Here is a 24849-nt window from a genome sequence, read left to right on the forward strand (position 1 = left end):
TTAATTCAAATGAAAAGTTTAAACTTCTTTCACGGTGCCATACAGGTCTGAGATGGGGCTTGTGCTCAAAGAGGGAATGCAAAAGAACCGAAGCAGTTCAGGACTGATGATCGCCGGCAGCCGTTTTCCCCTAGGCCATGGGTTTCATCCAGTCCAGACCAACACAACCATGGTTTTATTCCCACTCAGAATCACAAGCTACTGCGGGATTTTTTTGAAACATTCCCAAATTCACCAAAAGATTTATCTCCTTTGGCTGACTGATGAGCGGGTTTTCATGGCCTGGCAGAGCTGGGGTCCTCAGGCCAAGTCCCAGAGCTCAGCCACCCCGCTTCCTACAGCGGCATTAGCAGGGTTCACTGGGTCTGCATTGAGGTTACGCGTTTGAGTGCTGCATTTTTGCAGTTAATGGAAGATGGAGCTGATGTGTTAGGAAAACATATGTGCCTCTGCATGTCCAAGAGATTTCTGCAGCGGAGGTGGTTAATGTGCACAGGGGATCTACAGCAGAACAGGGAACCGGAGCTGAAACCCTGTACTGCCGCGCGCCCCAGCCTATCCTGCCAGCTCACGCGGAGACGCCGTACCTGTCGGTGGGAGTGGAATATAGGACCTTTAAGCAGTCAAATGATAAACCCTCGCTCCTGAGTTGGAGCTGCATTTGTTCAGCTGGAAGCAGTGGGCTGTGCTAATTCCTGGAGACATCCATTGGAGGGAGTCGTGGCCACGTGGCTGAGCCCAACCTCTTACGCACAGAAGGAATCAAGACTTGGCATCCTCTGCTTCAGAGGCTTGCCTCGGAATTACCATATTGTAATTAATGGTATTGTAGTGGCCCTTCTGATTTGTCTGTTATTTGGGAGTCCAGAATACACTCTTTCTTTATATATACGTGTATATACAGATTTCTGTATGCTTATAGATGTATGGATGTGATGTGTTAGTGGAAGCCCTGGCTGAAGCTCAAAGCTGCTTTCTCATACAGAAGCCATCGCTGATCTTGCATTACAAATTGTGCTCCTGCAAGCTACTGTAGTGTCCGGGCATGTGCTGTGCTGCCAGGGGAGGTGGTACTTTATGCAACTATTACAAGTCTTTTCTCCTTGCTCCTCAGTTTAGCTCTATACAGAAGGTTAGGCTAAACTTCTCAGAAAGCGTTACGTGAAGTTAAACTTTGCGGTAGTTTTATATAAACCCCTGATGTGTAGGTGTTCTTTTTCAGTAAGGCTTCTAAGAGAAAGTATCATCCATTTTCATAGTAAAATTAACATTTAGTGCACGTAGAAGGCATGGGAAATTATATAAAGCAGCAAGTACTATTGGGAATACTGTGAATATAATTTAAATAGATGCTTCTGTGCAGTACATCTGCTTGTGCTGATCACCCTTGGTAGCTGTTACATGCACAGCTTTCACTGGAGCCCAATACTGGGATGCGGTGAGGCACCCGCCGCTTTCCTGCCTGATCTTTTGGGGCGTTTGCTCTGGAGCGTGACCTGGGGAGGACGCGGATGCTGCGGCCGGAGCCTCCCAGGCCGCACCAGCACTGCGCACCTCTCCCCCGGCCCCTCCGGCCAGGAAGGACGGCGGCGGGGTCTCCGCAGCCATCGCCCTGCGGTCCGCAGCTGCTCGTGACGCACAAGCTGTGCGTGGTGAGCAGGATGGTGGGGGACCTCCTGCCTGCAGCTGGCAGGCAGTTACAGACAGGGGGGCTGGCTTCATTGCCTCTATTTATAATCTCTGCCCTCCCCTGCACTGTGACTGGCTCAGCTCTTGCAGAATGACTGCCTGAGACCTGCCAGGCACATTGCTCATCGTGAAATCCTCTTTTTCAGCTACGGAAGTGGGTATTGAGCATGTGCGATAGCTACTGTACCTTTTTTTCTGGATATTTCTTAGGCCTGTGCGGCTTTTACCTGCCTAATTTTTGTTCCCCCTGTCTATATGCAAAGGCACAGATGAGTCTGTCTTGAAACCCTGCCGGGCGCTTCCCGTTCCTGGCGTTGAGAAGACACAAAGCGCAGGACAAGGCGAGGGACGGGCTGTGTCTGCGGGCCCCTGGGGCTGCTGGGGTCGGGTAGAACGTCTCCGCTGCGCTTTCCGTAGAAGTAAGGCTGAATCCGAGGCTGGGGTCTAGACCCAGGCGCTCTCTGTGCTCATTCCAGTTTAGAGGACAAGATTAACTGGCTGTAAAGATGCCTCTAAATTTGGGCCTGTTGCAGGCTTTGGAGAGGTCACTGTTATTTCTGAGACCGAAACTGGAATTTCCTGGACGTTTGTGGGAGGTCAGGCTTGGGCTTTGGAAAATTGCCTGTATTGTTTTCAGAAAGGGTGGTAACAATAAGAAATACTCCACATCTATTATATGTTTGCTGTTCTCATTAGTCTAAAACTGCATCAGACAGACTTGACTATCCTAAAAACGCATACTTGATAGGAAACGCAGGTCTGGAAGCTGGTGATGCAGCAGATCCATCACCTGGGCACAGCCTGGCCGTGTGCTAATGGGGCAGCCGGGCTGCCTGCCTGGGGCAGGTGTAAAGCAGCTTCTTGTAAACGTGCAGGTGAAAAATCACCTTTCTCTGTCCTCCTGAATGAGAAATTCTCTGCTTGAACAGAGCAGGGGGTCTCAGTTGCTGGAGACAGTCTCTGGCTTTGAGTTATCACACAAAAGAAAAAAGAGAGAAAAAGAAGCCACCTGATTAACCCAAACCTTTCTTATTTCTAACACTGCTCAACACAACCCACCCTCTGCGTCTGCGAGCCCATCACAGCCCACGTGTGCTACAAAGCTGGCCAGAAACGAGGAGGACGGTGTGTTGGGCAAGCGTTGGTCTCGCCCAGACCACTGGGTCTCAGTGGAGGCCGAGGAGGGAGGGCGCTGTGGGGGCTCGGTCCTCGCCCACCCGACGTGGTCTCTCATTTCATAGTGTTTGGGGGTGGATATGGAAAAAGCCTGCTCCTTTTGAGGGAGCCCTCCAGCAACCCAAATAGCAAAGGGATTAAAATAAGATAAGCCTTGCAGTAAACAACTGGCTTTAGTATCGGTTTGAACGGTAAGGTGGGGTCGGAGCGTAATCCAACCTCTCCCTCCCCCAAATGCTGGTGACAAAAAATATCTGCCCTGGAAGGATGCTGCGATGGGAAGAAAGGTGGCCTCTCGTTGGCACGAGCCAGCTCCGGGCTCTGTCCGTTCAGGTTTAAAACATGAAAGTCCTCCTGAACTCTTGCTGTTTGCTACTGGAGAAGAAAATAAGTGCTTGTTTGTGCATGCTGGCCTTGTGTCCATGTGCGAATGTCCCGGGTGTGTTCGAAGGAGCGGGTTTCCTGGAAGGCGCTGATGATCAGCCCCCCCGTACGCAGGTTTTAGTGTGTAATGCATATGCATTGGCAACATGTCTATATTTGTCTTTGCCTGTAAAGGCATTTGCTTATTCCAGCCGAGCACATCTTTTTGTGCGCGTGTGCGGTGCCTCTCTAAGGTAACTGCTGCTTCTGGGATCTGAGAATGAGGTTTGGGATAGAAGCTGGCACCTGGACCGTAAACCCTGAGCGTGTATGTGAATTTAATGTAGGAATGAGCTTTTCTGGCTGTTGTAGAAGGAATAAAGATCCCCCAACCTGTCCTCCTCCCTGCTCCTCCACCCCCCTTTGTATATCTCTATCTGTAGAATCAGAATTCAGTTTCACTCTTAGGATGGAGAAACCCAGTGCAGTGCTGAGGGGAGAAGCTATGTGATAAATTTATGATGGGATGATGTCCATAGTATTGTACAGAGCCAAAAAGCGATTCCCCCTACCAAATTCCCACGTTAGAGGCTCACAACAGATTTCCAAGTTACCAGGGGCTGCCTTTTTGTTATTTCGGCTGCTTTTCTTCCCCGCTCTTTCTCCTGCTCCCCTACCTGGTCTGAGCAGGCTCCTAGCAGCACTGGCTCTTTTTGCTGGCATTTAATATTTTCCATCCGAAGCTGAGCGCAGGCGGTACAGACGGGGCAGACGTGTCCCCGCCGTACAAAGGCAGCGAGGAACGGGATCTGCGTTGCACAGAAAGCCCGGAGACGCCTTCCTGGAGCTCAGCGTTGGCATCCGACCGCGACGCCGGCTTCCCGGCCCCCCGCACAGCTCTGTTCTCCGATCTGCCGCAAAAGTCGAGGGGAAAAACATGCCTGCATGGCGCTCCCTGTCACGGCGGGCGGAAGACTTGCGTATTTATGGAGCCAGCGCTTCCTTTTGTGTTTGACTGACAGCCAGGATCCCTTCGCTGCCTGGTCACTGGAGCTGATTAGTATGCAAAAGGGTCCGCCTCGCACCGAGAGATGCAGCCGCAGCAGCTTGCAGAGCTGTCACACTCACACAGGCTTCTTATCTGCACTGGCTTGACGAATTAAAAAGCAAGCCAGCCAGCAAGAGAGAGACCGGGAGAGAGAGGGGGGAAGAGAGAGAGAGAGAAGCTTGCAGACAGCGCTCGCTTTCTTTTCCTAAAGGAAGGATTTTGCATCTTAAGTGCTCACTGGTTGTGATGATGCTTCACTTAGCGGGCTCCAGAATGAGCTAGAGACAGCAGATAGGGGGATAAACTCAAAGCAGACCACAAAGCATTACGAACAAAACCAAAACCAGGAACAGTTTTCTCCTCTATTCTAGCATGGTGGATGTATGGACAGTCTTACAGAGCAGAGGTTGACTTCTCCAAATCTGCCAGCCCCACATCTTGAACACTACAGTGTTCTGCATTGCACCATGACCTTGGATGTTCAAACGGTGGTCGTTTTTGCAGTGATTGTGGTGCTATTGCTTGTGAATGTCATACTCATGTTCTTCCTGGGCACTCGTTAAATGGATTTTTTCTCCTGAGCTGTTGGGGGCTACTACTACCACTAGCAATTCAACAAGAGAGCAAGAGCGAGAGAGAGAGAGAGAGAAAGGCGAGAGAGAGAGAGAGAAAGAGAGAGAGAGAGATTTCTTACTGAGGGGGGAAACGCGTTGAGCTTCAACATGGCCTCGCTGTGATATGTATGACGTTGGTATATTATCTCTCCCTAAATCTTTTGTCATGTCTTGTCTTTTAAGTATGCCTGTAAGTGTAGCTGCTTTTGCCTGGGTTTTAAATGTGATAAATAATAGTAATCCATTCATATATCGTTCTGTGCTAGCGAGATAGAGCTATACATATTTAGTTAGAAGCAGAGTGAAAATATCTTTCTGTGGTAAGCACTGGCTGTGTTATTTTGCTTCCTTTAAAATAGAGACAAGTTAATAATAAGTCATTTTGTGTGCAATTTCTAGCAAGCCGTTAATGTGCAATGTCTGTGAGAGTAACCATGTAGCTGCCAGGTGAGAGGTGGTGGTGTGTGCAATTGAATCGAGCTCTGGACATTTTTAAGGGGGTATGAGAAATCCTATTAAAGGATTAAATCTTTGCTAAAATAACATTCAGCCACAAAAAAGGGAGAGAAATTCTACTTTCTTTATTGATCTGTGTTGCCTTGATGATCTGACTTGATTTCTCCATATTCAGCCCCAAAGCCTCCAAATTCTACCTCCACACTGATGTAGCCTAGCTCCTTTCTTTAAAGATGAGAGAGGGACCGAAACATAACCTGCCGGGCTTTTTTTCTGTTTGTATGTGGTTTATATCTCCGCAAATTGGGAAGGAGGGATCAAAGAGAAAAAGGGGATTGCATGCTTTGTTTTTCTTTGCTAAAGCAACAGATACGGAGGGGTTGGGGTTTGCTTTGATTTCTCTAGAAAATTTATTTTGGCTTTCCTTTTTTTCATGTATGTGTGTGTGTATATATATATATATATAATTTTTGGTAATGCATGTAAGAAAAATCTTTGCCCACCTCAAGGATAACAAGATTTTGAGATGGGTTGTTTTGCGTGACTTTATTTACATCGATTTTCTGGAAAATGAAGTGCTAAGTTGTATATTATAGGCTTGCTGAAAAGGTGTCCCCTAGTTAGAGGTCCTTCTGTTGAAAGATGTCGAGACCAAAATTGCAATGTTTACAGCTTGGAAGCAGAGCTGGCTGGGGGGTTCAGCGTCAGTGCGTGAAGTTTAGAGAGAATATGAAGGGAATCTCTGAAAAAGAGTAATGTCTTCTTGAAAATACATCTCTGTACTGTGTTTCTGTTAGAAATCTTAAGGATTTTTTTATATATCATTTTCCCCTCCGGAAAAATCAGAATTGCTCAAAACAAAAAAAAAAATCTCAGTTTGAAAATGTTTACATCTCTTGCTAATGTTCACTGGTATTGTATTGCCGTGATAATTTAACTGGTTCGTGCTAATTCCAGCTGTCTGTTGTTTAGCTGATGTCCTCTGCTAATCAGGGGAAAAAAGAATATCATGTAACTGACTCATAAAGACATAGCTGGAGCTTATAGATGGAGACGTATAGTTATTTCCATGTGAGAGTCTGCCTGCTGCAAGTTAAATGCATAGCTGGGCTTAGGAGCTGTTTTCTTTTCGGCTGGTGGCATGATTGGAAATTGAGTTAAATGCTGTAAATCTGGCACTTTCAAAGTGGCTTTAGCTGTAAACAAAAGAGAAAAAACAATTTCCCCGCGTCCTGGGGAGGTAACGGTCGGCTCCCAAAGCTGACAAGAAGTGTTTAGTGGCAGTAGCCCATTTTAATGGGTAGAAAAGCCAAGACCCGGTGACACAAGCCCAGCGAAGGTGCTCCGGTGCCTGCTGGCTCTGTTTCCCCCTCTTCACTTGTAGCTATCTGTGCAAGAGGCATCGGCTTCGCTTCAGAAGAGACTGAGCGCAGCTTCTTCTTATTAAAAAAACCAAACAAATTCGATGCTGAGGATGGTTTGGGTTGTTAAACAGCTCAAATTTGCTTTATTTTCCTGTTGGCTATCATATGTCATTAGTTTTATAGGTTGCAGAATCTCCTGGAAATATAATAAATGAGCAAAGATCACCGTGGAAAGGGAATCAATCGAACAGCAGCCCAAATAATCCTGTCAGTGAAACAGTTTTAAGCGACATAGTGATTTGGAGGAGTAAGGGTGGAAAAATGAGAAAAAACCCCAAACCAAAACAGCGAGTTAAAAATGGGATGCAACTGTGTCTGAATGTTTATTTGTCTCCAGGTTAGCTCTCTGGCACGAAGGTTTACCTTTCAATAAGATTTCTATGAGGAATGCTTGGTACCTAATGCGGTTTTCTAGCGCGTGCAAAGTGCATGCCTTGATCCGGAGCTTGTACTTCTCGGGTGATATCTGGGAGGCGTGCGTGTACGCGACGGCGTGTGTTATCGCGTGTGTCGGGAGCTGCTGTGTCCGATCGCTAATCCCCGCGAGCCCCGTCCGGTTCCGTCGGCGGAGTGGTGTGCTGCTGGAGGGTCTCCGGCTGGTGGGGTGCATCGGGAGGACCAGGGTGTTGTGCACGCTCAGCTGCTGGGCAGTGGTCGCTGGGAGCTTGTTTTTTTCCGTCATGGAACGTGCTTGAGAGAATGAATGTAATTTTATGACAACTTTCTCGCCTTTTATTCTCCCAAAGGCTGGTGGAGTCAAAGAAAGCAAGTTTATGCAGAGCAATATGAGCATGAAAGTTGGGAGCAGAAAACTTTGTTACTGTAGCAATGCCGTTCTTGTCGTGTCAGGCTTCCCACTGCACTTTTGGGGGAAAGAGGGGAAATAAGCCTAAAAAGTGAGCAAGGGCTGGGGTTTCTGCTTGTTTAGTTTGATCCCTGTTTCCCACCCCCAGTCCTCAGCAGCCACCTTCTCAAACAGGCCTTGAGCCACCTGCCCCAACCCCATTTTTGTAGTTTTGCACCTGCAATTTTTCATTTTCCAAGACTGCAGTGGAGCCTCAAACTGCCTGGTTTGCAGGAGCAATTAGCTGGTTAAACAACTCTGTCTTGCCGTACTTTTCAGGAGCGGCTCAATCCATGACATTCTGCATTAGCAGCTTTTTGGGGCGACAGCATTCCTAGTCGCTTGCAGTAGATCCCCTGTACTCCTAAGTGACTGTGCTTGCAAAATTCGGGGTGTAATTTGCACACTGTAAAATATCTCCATGTCGTGGAGCTTTCCTTCTCCCTCAGCTCCGTGGGACGATTCGGGTCGTGCCTGTGGCTGGTCGTGGTCAGGTTCCTGGAGGTTTTTTGGCCCCCAAACTGCCCCCCTGTTTGTGGACGCTGGGTTCGTCATGTTTGTGGCGATGCTCAAGCCCAGGGATGGGGAAGAGGGATCATTCCTTTAAATAAATCAAGGCACTGAACCTCTGGAAAATACAGCCCCAAAGAAAAAAATACTCATTTGTATGCAAATAGCATATTTTATAACGCATAAAATCTCTTTCAGTGATTGCTCCTGTGTATTTGCTAAGGCTGGGTGATGGGAGACCTGCCTTGCTGTTTGTCTGCTTAAGCAGGATTCAATGTTATTTGCCACAGGATTCATGAAAATGCCTCTGACTGTATCATAGCAACCCTGTTTCACACAGTCCATAAAAAGTCCATTCCTCCTGAGCGGCAATCCGCCGTCTTAAAGATTCAGGCACCCTTCTCGCCCTGGGGAAAGGGTGCATTTCTCCCTCTTCGTATGCTTCAGAAAAAGCATACGTGTCAGGATGATCCCCGCTAGTCCTGCGTTAGCTGCGATTTTAACGCTCTTTCTTTAAGGCTAATAAGAGGGCTTCCTTTGGGGTTTTTAAAGGCTTCCTCCCCCACCCTGGATATTTCCCACCTCTGTTTTAAACCTCACATGACAAGTTTAAAAGGGGGACGGGACAGCTCAGAGGTCTCTGACGTGATGGCTCTTTTCTGTCCTGCCATTTGGATTTTCCCCCGGGATGGCAGCAGCACAGCACTTGCTTATGCTTTGTAGTGAATGAAGATCTGCCCAGATTCGAGCCCTTCTGTGGGAATGCAGAGGTGCTTTCTCATCCCGTAGATGAATGTTGTTAAGAGCTGCATGTTCACCTGACTCCTGCCCCCATCTGTTTGCATAATGTGGTTATATTTCTTTTTGGATCAGGTATTCAGTACACAGCCCAACTGCTGTGTATAATGTCTGAAGGAAAATTGCCAAAAATCCATGTAAGTTTTTTTGTTTGTTTTGGTTTAATTTGTGAATAGAACCCCTCTTCTGTATTGTTCACTTCATTTTGTTGTCGTTCTTTGATTTCTGTATTTAATGAATGCTGGTTGTGATGGGAGATCCGGTGCTCTTTGTGTACGGTGCTTGCTTGCTTGCATGTCTGTCTGTACCATGCCTGTATTGTAGCTGTGTGTGCTATATGTCGTGATCATGCATCTGTGTCGGTGAGCAGGGGGTGTCGTGTATTTTGCATTCGCAATGTGTATCTCAGCTGGGTGGGATAATCGTGTTCAATCTGTATCTCCCAGTGAAATGTTGTGAGAGCTATTCTGATAAAATGCAGGGATTTGTCTCTTACAATGTGGGGTCTTCAGTGACCAGAAGTTAGCAAGCTTGAGGGAAATTCCCTAGTGTTAATAATTGTGTAAGAATTGTCCTGTTGTGAAGAGGATGTTTGTTCAGGGGCTACAGCGGTGGCAGAGGATAGTTCTGCTGGGTCCTGGTATTGCCACTGATTTACTGTACGGCCTTGGGCATGTTCCTTCGCCGCCCTGTGACTCCTCTTTCCCAGTTGTTGAAGAGGAACATCGCCCATTCCCGAGGCGTAGCCAAGACCCACTGACTCCTGTTTCTTCCCTTTCTGCAGTGCCCTGCGGCTGCAAAGCACTGTTCTGGTCAGGCGGCAGGGGTACGGCTGTAAGGGTGCCCATGTTGGCCCAACAACGTGTAGCTGGATTTTGCCTGTTGGAACTGTTGTAGACGGCAAGCTATAGTGATTTATGCTTCTTGCTAAAAATAGATGCTCCTGGAGGAAGAGTTGCTGGAGGAACCATGATTTATTTTTTTTGTTTTATTGGTTATGGTTACTTTCTTTTCTGAGTGGAGATGAGTCTTAATCTACAAGAGCCCACAGGTGCCCAGGTTGTCTCTAGCCCTGCTGTCCTCCTCACCAGCAAAACACCATGCATCCTCAACTGCTTATTTCTAGTTTATGTAGAGTATTACTCCTGCGTTGTTGGAAACACCGCGCTGACGGCGTGTTCGCTAGGACATCTGAGCTCAGGGCAGGAAGCCCTCAGAGCTCTCCTGTTGATGAACGTGTTGGGCAGCCCTGAAAACTTTACCATCCGGATTAAAGAGGGCTTTAGGGGCTGAAGGAACACCTGCGTGAAGGTATTTAAAGAATTAGGTCTGAATTTCAACTGACTTTGGTTTATTCATACAGAAAATTTTATCGGAGTGTGCTACTTTGGGGAGCTACCCCTGCTTCCATCACAGAGCCAGGGAAACTGAGGCAGGCGGCGGTCAGAGAGCAGTAGGTGGTGGGGTGGGGGTTAGGAGCGGAGCTGGGAGCAGGAGCAAAGCTCGGGGGCCCGGCGGTTGCTCTGCCCGCTTGGCTGCGCTACCTCCTCCTCATCCTCAGGGAAGCAGGGCGGGCAGCCATGCCGCTCGGTTTCTGGCTCGTACGTTTTTATCCGAACCTTGCCGTTTGGAAGTGTCGGAGGGACAGGCTTGTGCTGGGGAGCCGTGGAGTGAGCTGCCTGCAGGCTGGTGAAGGATCTCTTTTAGGGTATTTTGGAGCTCCTGGAGTAAGCAGACAAGTCAGGCCCGTGTGGAAGGTCCCATGTGGTTTAGTGCCTGCCCCTTCTTTCGCATCATCTGAGACATATATAACAGAACGTACAGACTGCTGGCAACGGTTGTGTTTCTATTTTAGGCAGCATCTCTGGCTAAGTAAAGCAGGGGCTACACTGCAAGCCACTTTGCTCTGCGATCTTATTTAAGTCTCTGAGGGATGAACTGTTTCTCTGGCCCTGTTGCCTTCCTCTAGGACCTGCAAGGCAGACAGCCGTAGCCCCGGTGGTGCTCGGGTGAGAGCAGGCAGCCCTGCCGTGGTGGTGCCGCAGCCACAGAGGTAAAGCGGTCTCAATAGGTGGCATCGCCCCATTGCCACAGCATGGGGTCCGTTGCCACAGCATGGGGTAAGGCAGCCCGACCTGGCAGCCTGTCCCTTTTTTTTTTTTTTTTTTTTTTTGGATAAAACCCACCGTTAATTTTTAGGTCATTTATTGTTATTAGATTACCTTACTGCCCCACCACAAGCACGGGCAGCTGTGTGCTCCGGCATCCTTTCCTTCTCAAGCTAAGCTGCCGCGTCGCGTTGCTGCCGTGCCACGGCGTGCCCCAGGGAGGTCTGCGCTTTTGCCGAGGGGCCCGTGGGGGGCTGTGGATGGAGCGGTCCTTCCACTTTGCCTCCGGTGGGGAAAGCGGCGTGCCTGACTCTCCTGTTGGCTCTCAAGACCGTAGCCTCTGTCCCCAGATCTGCTTCCCCGCCTGCCTCCTGTGGTGACCTTTGCGGAGCGTGTCCTGCCTGGAACGATGAGGATAATTGTCATCGGCTTTGCAACGTGGGCAGGGATGTACCTGAGCATCCTGGATGTGCCCTGTGCCACCAGGGAGCCGGCTCGGCCTCACCAGTCACCAAGTAAAATTCCCTGGATGTTGCTGGTTGGGTTTGTTTGCATCAATTCCCTCTCGATACTCAGGATCTTTGCCCCAAGAGCGTCTGTTTCTAAGGGGTTAAGCTTCTCCTGGTGCCGGTTCTTGGGTCCGAACGACGCTCGCTCAGCGCTCGTGGCTGTGACAGCGGTTGCAGCTCAGACTCGAAAGATGCCGGGAAAGGAATCAGCCGAACTACGAGGATTTTGAAAGTAGCAAAGATCCTAACTGTGCAGGGGGTGTTTCTTGTAACTGAAAAACCACGATGTGGCCGCAGCTACACAAATACGAATTTAGAGAAACACCCTAAGGATCAGTCTTTTACCCTGATAAGCTGTGGGCTAATTTGCTGGGCATCTCTGTAGAAAAGTTTTGTCGAGTAAAATTGTTTCATTTGAAAAAAAGCACCGGGCTCTTGCTGGCATTATCAGAAAACAGGTTTTTTTCCAAAGAATTTCTATGGACCACGTTCCCTGTGCTATTTCTGATGCTTCCACTCTCCTGTATTGTGTTCAGTGTATCTGACAAGGTTTTCTTAATAGATTGTGCACTGAAGTTTCTGTTCCGATACCAAATTTAGGGAAGGCTTGTTATCTAAAATTCTTTCTTCCTGGCTTGATAAGGTGCTGATTAATTTTATGCAACTCTCTTCCCTTATCTAGTTGAGCTTCAGTCAGTTTTAGTGTAATCTTGGGAAAGTGCGATCAATCTTTAATGTTTGTTTTTAAGGTTTATTCCAAAGCCTTATAGGCATGCTGGATGTTTGGTCTTTTGTGAAGTTCTATGAGAGTTAAGTTAAAAAGTGACAATTATAGAACAGTTTTGGAATCCAGATGAAACGTTTTAAAGTTTCTGTAAAACAAGAAAGAGCATCCTTTAAATGGCGCTTGACTCTGATGTGGTTTTAGGTATTAAATTAGCATTTTATTACTCTAGTTTTGTACGTATGCACAGGTGGATGCATAAACCAGAGAATACTAATGGTGCCCCTGTATAGGAACGCGTATGAGGAACGAAGGAGAGGGACTGTCCCCTCTCCATAGGTTATCTAAAGGTAAGGTAAGGAGGGGCAGGGGCAGCTTCACCCATCTCTGCCTCCCACTGTCGAGAAGGGCTGTGGGGGCACAGGGTGCTGTACTGGGGAGCCGCCTCCTGCTTCTGCCGACAGGCACAGGCGAGAGGAGGAGGAGACGGTGCGAGGAAGACGGTCGTGTCTGTTCGGTGCAGCCATCTCACTCGGGGCGAGGAGGGGGCTCGCCGGGGCCGCGGCGGCGTTGCGGGCAGCTCCCACCCCTGCCAGGCACTGCGAGCGGGGGCACCCGGGCTGGGGTGGCGAGGAAACTTGGCTGTCATCGGCGGAGAGCGTCTGCCTTGATTTCGTGATCAGGAGTTGACATCTGGATAGATTTTCAGTCTCCTCTGGTCCAAGGTAGATGAATTTCTCATCCGATGCCCAGCAGTAGATCGATCCTGTCTCCTGGACACTGAGGGTTTTGCAGAGGCAGCTAAAAGTCTTTCCTAAAGAATTGAAAGTACACACGCCTGCAGAGCAAAGAAACTAAACCTTACAAACCTGCAGGGTGGGAACAAATATGCTTAAGACTAACCGGCTGCCTTATAATTGTAAGTCTCCAACCAGGAGGAGCCTGTCTTCTTTGGTGCATACCCGGAGCCCAGGAAGCGTATTCACAGGCGTTAACAAGATCAAGACCCTAGATTTATGGAATTTAGAAAGCGCTGGCCTCGCTCCCCCGCTGCAGCCAGCACCCCGCTGCAGGAGTGGGTGCTGACGAGCCAGGGGCTGGTGCCTTCCCCCCAAGACGGGACGGCACTCTCAGCCCGCTGCCATTGGCAAATTGTCACAGTGGCCCCAGCTGTCGCAAAAGCCATTTTTCCAGCTCGATTTTAAGCTCGGTATGAGACTGTGTCTGGTCCCCAGAGCCCAGGTTTGGCTGGAGGTTGTAGGCAGCGCGTTCCCGGTGCTTCTTATTTTGCCATCTCCCCCCGTAGCTTCCCGGTTTCTCGTTCTCCTCCTACACTCCCTGTGTTAAACAGTAGCTGTGTTTTGCCCCAGAAAATGGTGATGGTTTAATCTGTCTCCAGCGTGTGTTTTTAGAACAGATGCCAGGCTGTCCCTCTCTCTTGTCCTCGCACGCAGCACCGTGCATACGCGTGCGTGCTTGTGCTGGCACTTGTGCATCTTCGTATATATTTCTTTTTCCATATACAGGGAACCATGTAGATTAAAACACATGTGCATACGTTTTCCTTCCCAGATATATTTTGGAAAATATGAGTCAGCAGCAGGCAAGAACATATTACATAATCTCTGGGAGTGAAGAAAACCTTGCAATTTATTAGGAGGCAGGCATTCTGCGAGCAGCATTTTTTAACATTGTTTTGTTACCACACGTTGGTGTGTGCCTCTCGGTCGAGTGGCCTTATTTCCATCGTACGCAGTTGTGTCCGATGCAGAAATGTAGCCCCTGTAGCTTTGGGTTTTGTTATATTTTTAAACGCCACAGTAACAATAGCAGAGTCTCGGGGCTGTGATGATGATAACGACTTTTCTCCTCTTCCTTAACATGTTTTCCTGCAAAGACTCTGCGATTTTCCTTTTTGGTTCCCCCCACTCCCCACCTCCTGCTGTTTTCTATAAAATCTCAGTGCCAAGAGAAATCGCACATGAGTGCAGCTGGAAATAAATGTTGCCCCCTCCGCCTCCCCTCTGCTCACGGCCACCCACCTCCACCGCCTACACCCAAATGGGAGAGTGAAGTCAACATCCACTTTTAGCCCTCGTCTCCTGCTCTTGCGCGGCTCTCCCCGCAAGCTTATTTCCAACGCCTTGCCGAGCGCGGTGGCTGTGCCTGCTGTACGCGCAGAGGGTGACATTCGGAGGGGGTTGAACGCCGTTTTAACGGCTTCTGCAGCCATAAGAGCACTTCTCTGGTCCCATCGGCAGTCGTGCTATCATATGCCTTAACATAAGGGGATGAGAGAGGACACGCGGTTTTCTTCTTGTTCGCTAAGCATTGCAGGGAGGGGGGAGCATCATGAATTATGGAGAGAACAAACAAAAAACCAAGTGAGATGGATCTGGCTCAAGTCAGAGAGCAGTAACGCCAGGGGTTTGGATCCCACAGCCCGGGCTCCGACGGGTGTCGTGAGTGGCGGCACGCACGTGGGGATGGGAAGCGGCGGGGCACCGAGCAGGGCGCGGTGGCTGGGTGCTCTTAGCCTCTCGACAGTGCAGTATCTCAATTTTTCCATCTCTAATGCCAGGCTTAATTCCAGGCTGTTCAGTCGAGTCCCTGCATTTCTGAAGGATGCTTCGAAAGCCTAGGAAGGGAATGGGCACTAGCAGAGTTAAAGAAAATAAAGAAAAGGACTTGTTTGTTTATTTTTAATTTGCCCAATAAAAACAAAAGGTTTTGAACTGCTTTCATCTCCCAGGGCACTGCAAATACTTCCGCTGTGGCTAAGCTAGCGGTTGCCTTTCAAGCAAAGAGAAAGCTCTGTTGTGGTTTTAAAATATCAAAGCCTTCCCAAGGAGGCAGTAAATTGCCATGCTGGCTGAAACCAGGAGTGCAAGCAGCTCCGTGCCCTGTCTGGGACAGCGTCGGAGAGACATGCTGTAGAGAAAATTGAGAGAGACACAATAATTGATGGTGACGGAATAACCTGTTTATCCAGAGCACTCTGTCTTCACCCCCATTAGCTCGCGGGTTTCTGATGCTTGGAGACAAGAGAATTTAAATCTTCTGTATTTTTAAAACCACAAAGATCTCTGCTAAACCCAGGAAATTCTCATGAGCTCAGCAGAGGGGATGTGCTCTTCAGTCCACCATCCATCAGGGCTCTCCATGTTTTATTCCAAAGCCCAGTTTGACCTGTGTGTGTCTGCCCAGCGGTTGGAGCAGTTGGGGAATGACGGGGTGCTCCCGGAGCGGGGGTTCAGGGGAACTGCCCCCCGTTCCCAGCCTCTCTGCAGCCATGGGTGATGCTGCAGAGGCCATTTCATCTTTCTACATCTTAGTTTCTCCTTCTGTAAAACGTGCAGAAGGAAATTGCCCTTTCCTGTTAAATGGTTTGACAGCTGAGGATGAAAAGTATTGTATTCAAGGCAGATGGGATTATAGCAGACTGAGGATTGCTGAAAAACGCCACTCTGCCCTTCGGAGGCGAAGAGGAGAGAGGGAGGTGGGCTGTGCAGGGGGCCTCGGGCACCCCAGAGCTCCCGCCCGGCCGCTCCCTCCTTCGGGTAAACGCCACATCTTGCATTCCACCTGAGAGCCCAATGGAGAGGAGGTGCCAGATGATGTCAGCAGGGTTCCACCAAAGATTAATTTGGCCTCAAATATTTTGTATATGCAACGTCAGATTGCATCCTTATTATTTTCACTGCTTTAAACAGCATTCAGCTAGATAAGGTCTCTGTACCTCTTTAGAGCCTTCAATCGTTACTCATTAATAATACAGTTGCTCTCTGTTATTAATTGATCCAAATTAGGCTTTTTTGTTTCTCTGAGCCTTTTGTGGTATTTCTGTGCAGTTAAGAAATTAATCTGCGTTAAGTAGAAATACCTAAGTAAAAATAGTGGCTTTGCAGTAGTAGCTTTTCAGTCTTTCACACCATAAGCTCCAGGGCAGAACCGTTGAGGGTAACCAATAATCCTCACCTCAGAGCAGTAATAAGGTATCGGAGAGGCTCAGAGTGCACGAAGGGGTGGCTCAAAAGGCACCCAGGGCAGCCCAGCCCTGCTCTGGACGGGGGATCGCCTGGAAGGGCTGTCTCCTAGAGACACGCTGTCACTCTGTCTGAGTGACACCAGCTCCCGTCTTACTTCCCAGATCTTTCCTTTCAGAGCTTCTGTGTCCGGCCATCCTCTCCCCATGAAGGAGGTTGTTCCCTGGGGCACGTTCCCTCCTGTTTTGTCAGACCTGGCAGGAAACGTCTGTAGTGGTTAGTCTCAGATGGTCATGAAAGACTTCCACTCCTTCCTTTGAACAGTTCTCCCACAGCTGAAAACATCTCACCGTCACTAGCAGTGGGTTTAGGTTTCTTTTATTTCCCTTTTTTGCTTTCTGTTTCTACTGCAGACAGTTTTACCTTTGCGGGTTTTTTTCCAAATCAGATTGAAATTCAAGCAATAATAATAATAATACTCGACAATCCTTCATTCCAGCGTCTGTTTTCTGAAGTTGGGTTACTTAAAAGCCTTTGTGCTATATAAATACTCGAGTACTTTTTCTATTTTAAAATGGAAATGGGTGCCTGAAAACCCTCAAAAGTCAAATGAAGATCAAAGGCTTGGGACTACTAGCAGTTTTCTCCATTATCCACAGGAGCTCAAGAGTACGGTTGTATAGGATACGCGCAAAGGGACTGCTATGCCAATAAGAGCCCAGTGCATCTGTAAAACTCACCCCTGATGCTTTTGAGGGCTGGGCTTGGGGTCTGACATTCCTACTGCTGGCCTGGCTGGAAATCCCATCTTTTATCATCTTGTTTTCATGTCCATCCCTGTGCAACAATGGCCAGCAAATGGCTGGAGCGGGGCTAATGGTAGCACTGCCCTTTTCAGTGGCAGCTGGACTTGCTTCACAAGCTTTTCAGAGAAGCAAAGCTGTTTTCCCGTTGTCTGTCCTTCCTCACCATTTTCCTCCCTCCCTGTGGCTTATGAGTGGGAATCAGGACAACAGATGGAAATTTATGTCTTGGAGGCGCGCGACAAGGGTATCCTGAGGGTTCAGGGCAGCTCACAAAACAATTGCCTCTGATAAATGCTCGGAGGTTTCCGTGAGTTCTCTCAGCAGCTATAGTCAGTGCTCACAGTGGGTATTTTCACCACTGACCAGCTATTCATTGGGAAATGTTAGAAGGCTGCGTAAGCCACCAACGGTATAGTCCTTGTAGTAATAAAACACAAAAATGGATGCAGAGCAATTTGACCAGAAGATGAGTGGATAGAAAAAGATAGTTAAAATCCAAGGAGTGGCTGTTGAAATGCAAAAGGGTCTAGAAAGCAAAGATGCAAAAATAAAATCTGAAACGGAAATGAGTAACGTTTTTACAGCATTGTATAACTCACTTTAATTGCAATCCATCTAGAAATCTATTTGAGGCAAGAAATCAATTCAGAATTGTAGAGCAAAGCATTGGTCTTTCAGATGTTTGCAGCTTTCTGGATTGTTATTTTCAGCTTCCTTCCACAGTTTATTTGAATTCCTTCTCCCTTGCAGTGGCCATGGAAAGACTCCCCCCAATTGTGTTGCAGATGGGGCAGTAAGCGGAGTGTCCTGGGGCTTTCTGCTCTGAACGTTCCCTCTCGTTGTCTCTTGAGAAACCCCATGAGGTGGTTGTACTGGTGAGCACAGGGGGCTGGAAGGTGGAAGCCCCAGGGTTTCTATAGGATAACCCCGCTTTGGAGAGGACCACGCTGTCTTCCAGGCTAGATGGAGGTGGTCAGGATGGACTGTTGCCCACACACAGAGAGCTCCTGTTTTCCCTAGACAATAGATCTGTATGAGTGATAAGAGCTGGGGCCATACTGTGCTATTTACTCTGATCACCTCTTTTAAATACATTAGATCAGGTCACGCAACATAGGCATTATAGCTGCCTAATCATCTGCTATTTATCTTTCACCATACTTATTCTCAGCCTGCTTAAGAGACTGGTTGAAGTCCATCAGCGTTAAAGGCTTCTGGTATCTAGGCGGGTATGGTACGTTTGTCTTAGCAGAATTAAGTTCTGAGTCTAACAGATGTCATCAGTGTCATTCCCAGCAGTCTCCTGAAAGGCCACCGTGGCACATCCGACATTTCTCTTGTATTTGGTGGCATTTGTGAAGGAGGTTTTACCTTGTTTCTTGTCCATCTTGAGTGTTCAGGGCTGCTGACAGTGATTTGCATTGAATCCAGTTCTTGGCAAGTGCCGTGCAGAGACTAAAGCAGCAATGTGTCCGGGCAGAGCTCAGCTCTGCTGCCAGGCCACCCTGTCGCCCGGGACGAGGGTTCCTCCCCTCCTGGGAGGCAGGCTCTGCTTCGCTCTGCCTGCCGCGGCCTTTGGGAAGCTGTTGCTGACCCAAGCTCACTGTTTGGCTTTGGGCTGTGCAGATTGCTCACCAAGTGCCTCTGCTTTGCGCATGGGGGACTCGAGGAGCTACCACTCGCTGGCTGCTTCCAGCAGGTCCCTTTAGGTCTCCTCCAGCCTCTTGTACTTGCCTTGGGTGCAGTCCTGGGAGCTGGACTCAAGCAGTGGGGCAAGAAGCAAGCAACTGAGGAGGCAAACCAGGCTCCTCATAGATCAGACGTCTCTTTGGAAATCAGCTTTACAGGCAGGTGAGGATTTGAGACAAGAATCCAAGCAAACGGGAGACTTTCCTGACAGCCAGACACTTAGAAAGCTTTCCCAGCAGAATGGCCCAAAACATAAGCAATCAACTCCAGACAGGCGATATCTCCTCTGACGTCCCTCCTCGCTTCCTAGTGTGTCCCCCTCACCTTGTGTCTCTGGGACTGTCCTTACGTGCCCAGCTGAAACGCATCCGTCGCCGCTCCATCCCCTCTGGGGAACGATGGTGCTACAGGCTGTTATTTAGCGGGAGCTACGCTGACCTCCCAGCTCGGGCAAGGAGGGAATTTCCCCCGTGGGACAGCACAGCGCAGTTTGGCTGATGAGTCTTTTCACATTAGTGGTAGATGCAGTCTCTAGTCCTTGTTTCTGCTGACAGGGTATTAAATGCATTCACGTTTAAATTACTGGCTTAGAGCAACAGAGAGAAATGGAAAGGGGGTTTGCAGTAGGTTTACTGAGTTGGGATGAATCTGAAGAGATTGCATTGCAGAGAAACCGTCCGTCGTCTGAGAAGGAGGCGAGGAAAGGGGAGATGCAGGCTTTTCCAAATCAAAAGAGTGCAGATGAAAGAGCGAGAAGGTAAAACTAAGTATAGAGGAGTGGTGTTACAAAGGGAAAACTGGGGCTGGAGATCAGGACAGATTAGAACATGCAGAAAATGTAATCCAGTAGGCCATGGATTTGTATTTCTGGGAAATAACTGAAGTATCTTCACATGGGACAGTTCTGATGAGACTGGAGAAAATACCAGAACAGGTACTCGAGAGGACAGTCTTCCTTTGGCTTTGAGCAGAACAGATGATCCAAATATGGTTTTTCGAGCGCAGGGCCCCCTGAATTGCGAGGAGCACTGCGCTTCCTCACGTGCAGGCAGCACAGCTTAATGAAGGGGCAGCACCAGCAGGATTTGCACAAAATAGAGTTTATTCTGATGATAACTGCAGAGAGGAGCAGCAGACCTCCCAAGGACAGATGGATTCACAAGTAGAAGGGCTCTGGAAATGGGCCGTTGGTAACACTGGAGTAGAGAGGAAGGGAATATTTTATTATTATTACCTGGAGTGGATTCAAGCCTTAAACAGATGGTAGGATTTGCCAGTTTGGCTGTGCTAGAAAGCTGGGTGTCGGAGACTCGCAAGCCGGTCAGTCCCATCCGTCACTCTGGCTCTGGGGTCCTGTGCCCACTAACGCTTCGTGAACCTGAAAAGACTGGTTAAATAAAAGGTCAAGGTCTGGTTTGGTGGTGATGCCGGTGTAGACTGTGGTTATAGGTGCTAGGAGCTTATGCCGCAAATACGTCTTGGTTTTGGCAGCAGTCCTAAAGAAGAAGAAACAAATAAGTGAGATATTTCATATGCTGGAATCAGTGCTTTGATCACTGCTTTTGAAAGATTGATAGAGGTGGATTTGGCTGTAAGAGAAGGATTTATCTTGGCAGTTCAGTAGCCTATTCCAAACCTTCCTGATCTCTCTAGTGTAGTCAGAAGTTGTCTGGATTTATGTGTGACCTTAGAAAGCACAGGCAGCATTTGGTCAGCTGGGGTGCTAGAGAGACAGGGCTAGAGAGTCTTATCTGTGTCCAGCAGCCTCAATATCTTATTTTTAAAAAGGCTCCTATATTCATTACCAAGAGCATCGGGTTCTTCTTCTAACACACAAAAAAGCCTTAATTCTTAAATAATTCTGTCCCATCCTGTGCTACTTATTCATAAACTCTCCCTACTTTACGCTGATGCATAAATACAGAACAGACTTCTTTTTCCCCATTTTCCTTACCTGCAGTAGCACCAGCCATTTTAAAACTGTGAGCTGAAACTCCAGGGTTCTTGCAAATCCTGATGGACCTAATGGGGGAGAACACTGGGAAGGGATTCTGGGAGTCTAGCAATGAGCCTGAGACCTTCGAAACCATGAACCTGCTTCTCAGTCAACTAAGGCTTCTGAGCTTTCCTGATTTGTTAGGAAGTCGCAAGATTCTTGTAGCTATCAGATTTTAATTTTTCATCTTAGACTATCGGGTATTGGAAAAAGATATCAATAATTTAAACCTATCCACTTCATTTTCAGGAGAATTATTTTGAAATAACAGTAAATATACAACAGTTTCTAGAGGAAAACGTAAAGGTTTAGTCTCTTTGGAGTTTGTGTTAATGAATATGGCCAGGCATTTGCCTATTCCCAGGGCATTTGTAAGGTGCTTTCTGTGCATACGCACTACCCATCCAACCCCAAGAAAAGGCTATTTTTTACTACCTGATGTAATTAAAAGCAAAGAATATAAAATGCGTGTTGGCTGTTGCGTGCTCGCAAACACGTATAGTGTGCAACGGGATATTGAATTGCAGCCACGCACATCAGAATTTACCTGCACGAGTGCTGGGGATGTGTGGACGTGTAATCACGCATCTACAGAGCAACGTCAAGGTGACCCTCCGTGTGTGCAAGAAGTCTTGAGTTGTGTGCAGCTCCAGAGAACCAAATATGCAGACATTACTGCATGCGAGTTTGGACACATGGGATTCTTGCGTAGTTCCTTATGTGTACGGTTATTGCATGTACAGAGACAGACCGCTGCTGCTCATGGATTTACATGGAGATGCCTGCCCACTCTGACTCAGATCCACGGTGGTTTATTGTTGCTTTGAAGACTCTCTCTAAAAATTCCCTGGCATTTATCCAAAAAGAGTGCCAATAGCCTTAAACTCAACTCGTTTCCTTGACATCAATTGACGAAGCTCATCGATAGCAATCTTGGACTCCAGCAGGGAACACAAAGGCATTTTGGATTTGACACCCTCAATAGCCTCATGGTAAATAGGTCATTACTAATACAATAGCAGTAATAAAACACAATGTATGAATTTAGAGAGTTAGGAATGATGGTGTTTGTGGTCCTTTTCCTTTGGTAGCAGATATTATTTCTAGTGCCAGCAGTCATTTAGGTAATATTTGCTTTTTTACGGAATCAGTGAACAGCATCTTACCACAGGTTTGCGTCCGGGGTCTGACAAATGCGCAGGTGCTTTTGTACCTCTGTGGTTACTTTTATTAACTAAAGTGGGCTTAGAAGAGAAGGTGAGACCCAGGAGGTCGCTGCTGCTAGTCCTGTTGCTGCAGGCTGGAGCTCTAACCAGTCCGTTGGGGCCTTTTCCCAGCAAGTTGCTCTCAGAGCCTTTGGTTTTTCCAGCAGGAATGTCACATATGATAGAGAGACTCAAGGGGCCAGTTTTACCTTTGAAGTCTAGGTTTAATTTTTTCTGTTAAAAAAAATGTGTTTCGACAGTTTGTCACATCGGCTCAGCCTGCCACGTCGTGGGCAGTGAAGTGTTAGGAAGGAAGAGCAAAAAGTATTTTGATGAAGGATCAAGTCAACTCACTAATGTTTTCTGAACATCTCCTGTGTTGCCCTTGGTCTGTGCAGACACCCGCCTGCTTCTCCAGCTCTCCTGTCTCTGGGAGAGCTTCGGGAGGTGCTGGGAGACTCGCCAGGCAGGATTTGGGGAGATTTGGGTAAAAGTTTTGAAGGGGATTTGCTGGAGGTTTGTGCTTTGCAGCAGAGACATTTTGCCAGCTTCTCCTGAATTGAAGTCTCCATCATGTATTTATTTTTGAACTGAGGAGGAGGGAAGGAGGGAGGTATCATCATCAGGCATTTTTATAGCTATGGAGAGTGGGGAGGGCAAAGTCTGTGTATCACAAGAGACCCTGAATCTCCATGCTCGGGTTCAAGAAAAGCACAAACCCAGTCTCTCGTGGTTCCCCCCCCCCCCCCCCCTTTTTTTTTCCACTAGACAAACATTTAATTATTTTACCTTCATGCCGCTGATGAATCAAGTGAGAGAACTACAAAAGATAATGTACTTCTATTTTTATATCTTATACTAATGAGGCTCAGGCTAGAATTTTCCCCTGTATGATTGGCTAAAACAAGGTAGGAAAAATTAAAATTCAGAGGGAGAGGAGGAGGGAGCAAGATACTAAACATTTAGCAGTGTGCATGTATGCGTTTCGGAGAAAACGTGCAACGCCTTAGTGAAACGGAGTGCTTGGAAAGCAAGGAGAGAAACATTTTATTCATATAAAATGATCACCGGAGGATGGGTCTCTCTGGGAGGAGCTGTGGCACAGGGTGGAAGGAGGCAGCGGTGCTGTCAGGACTGTGCTGCTGGCTCTGATTTCTTGGCACCGCTGCTGAGCGGCGGGGCCGTGCACCAGGGCCGCGTTGCACAGCCCCTAGCCACCAGCGTGGTCTCGCTTGCTTTCTGTAAAGCATCCTCTTTCACTTGGCAGGATTCAAGCACTCCATCAAAAGTTCATTAATATGTTCAGTTAGAGACACACGGCTGCGTACAGCCCGCTAGCAAACACTAGGGAGAGGAACATAATGGACCAGACTAGATCAAAGAGAGCAAAAAATGTATGGTGCCTTTACTATTAGTGGAGAAACAGCTGCAGAGGGGAGCACAGGTAGCGGTGCGGGGGCTTAGGGCTGACCTGCGTTGACATGTTAATCTTAACCGCAGTACCTGACACCTAGGCACTGCAGTGCCTGATACCTCCTAAGCACCGTAGCTGGATGGCTGCTAGATAGCACTGCACGAGCCAAGGGCTTAGCTAAGGCTGGTGTTGGTGGTTCAGCATCAAGAATAAAATCAAGCCTAAAGTCTCTGTGTCTGAGAGCACGTTCTCCAGCAATTTCAGTCCCAGACAGTGGAGATTCGGCCTCGCTGCTTGAAACTGGGCTGTGCTGGGAGTCAGCCTGGTAGGCTTGGGTTTGCAGCTGTGATGAAATTGGAAATGAGATCTGGGGTTGTGCATGGAGCAGCCCGTGTGAGCCGGTTGTTTCAGGGGTGAGAAACTGCTCCTAAACTGCTCAAATGCTTCTGAAAGAGTCAAATTAAAGGTCTGAGGATTTGACGTTTTCTTTCGTAATAAAGGAGAGGGAGTACTCCACAAACAGAGCTGGTGAGTGATTTTATTAATTTGCTGAACTGCAGTGCTGTCATTCAGTGGTAAATAAGACATTGGTTTTTATTTGTGAAAAATGAGTGGGGAAAGTAAAGTATAAATCACAAAAAAGCAGCATCGCTTAGGTGTTCCAGCAGCTGATTTGAGCTAACCCAAGGGACCTGAAGGCCACAGGTCCTCAGCATCCCTGCTTACATTTTGGGAGTAATAACGTGCGATATATGCACCTCAGAGAAACCAGCTGCAGTTTGTTAGTACCTGACTGGTTGTGTCTTTGGTTTGAGCTCCTTTGAAGGTGACAAAGAGAGGATGTGCGCCCGGTGAGAAAAACCAGGGGAAACGAGGAGTGTGCCTGAAGAGTCGCCCTCAGATAACAGAAGACCTATGTAGAAATTCGTCCTCTTAAAAGGGGCCCAAATGCGGAACGGTGTTTTATAGTGCCTGTAAAAAGAGCTGTTGATAAAATTAATCTGGAAGGGAAGGACAGCACGGGAAGAAAGATGAAATTTTACAACCCTAACATACAGTAGGTGAAAGGTGTAAATCCAGCCCTGGCTGGTAGTGTCTGGGAAGCATTCCTGTTTGACCCCAAGTAATGTTGCAGCTTCAGTCCAACTGGACAGATACCCACACCACCACCACTATTACCATAATTCATGTCCCCGTTTGCAGACGTCGTTGTCAAGGCCAAAGACTGAACTGCCTTGAGCCCAAGAGATTGCCTGTTGCGTGAACTGGCGTGGTGCAGCCTTGGGCTGCCGCGGCTACGGTGTGTGGCGTGCGTATCGCAGGACTTCGGTCTGTCAGCGAAACAACAGCGTGTCCGTAAGGGCAGGAAAAGGGAGAAAAAGGAAAGGATGAACCACCGTGATCAATTCGGAGCACGCTTTACGGGAAATAGGAACCTATATGCACGTAGGAGATGTATGGATAAATGTAAAGACAAGGGAAAGCGGGCA

The 24849-nt window shown here is 48.0% G+C and overlaps 2 protein-coding genes across 10 annotated transcripts in view; both read left to right on the plus strand.

Moving 5' to 3' along the window:
* Nucleotides 1-24849, plus strand: part of ARHGEF9 (Cdc42 guanine nucleotide exchange factor 9) — a 222624-nt gene that overhangs the window by 98805 nt on the left and 98970 nt on the right. Inside the window, exon 1 of one of the 9 annotated variants that reach the window (XM_009474573.2) lies at nt 4879-5016. The exons of 5 other annotated variants lie outside the window; for them this stretch is intronic. Coding sequence is in view for 3 of the 4 variants with exons in the window: in XM_087748356.1 (XP_087604482.1) it covers nt 9030-9059 (30 nt within the window). In the remaining variant the exon portion in view is untranslated. Of the gene's footprint in view, nt 1-4878; nt 5028-8913; nt 9060-24849 lie in introns of those variants that run through there. 3 more of the 9 variants (XM_087748358.1, XM_087748357.1, XM_087748356.1) reach the window with 3 other exon arrangements.
* Nucleotides 4267-4839, plus strand: LOC148056642 (uncharacterized). The gene has a single exon (XM_087748361.1). The coding sequence runs from the start codon at nt 4660-4662 to the stop codon at nt 4837-4839; it is 180 nt and encodes a 59-aa protein (XP_087604487.1). The 5' UTR covers nt 4267-4659.

This window comes from Nipponia nippon, unplaced genomic scaffold (genome assembly GCF_047370975.1).
Source record: "Nipponia nippon isolate SJK-2023a ecotype South Korea unplaced genomic scaffold, ASM4737097v1 scaffold_12, whole genome shotgun sequence".
Taxonomy (NCBI): Eukaryota; Metazoa; Chordata; class Aves; order Pelecaniformes; family Threskiornithidae; genus Nipponia; species Nipponia nippon.

Coding starts and splice junctions, on each gene's coding strand:
- LOC148056642 (XM_087748361.1), top strand. CDS start 4,660: ATGGACAGTCTTACAGAGCAGAGGTTGACTTCTCCAAATCTGCCAGCC.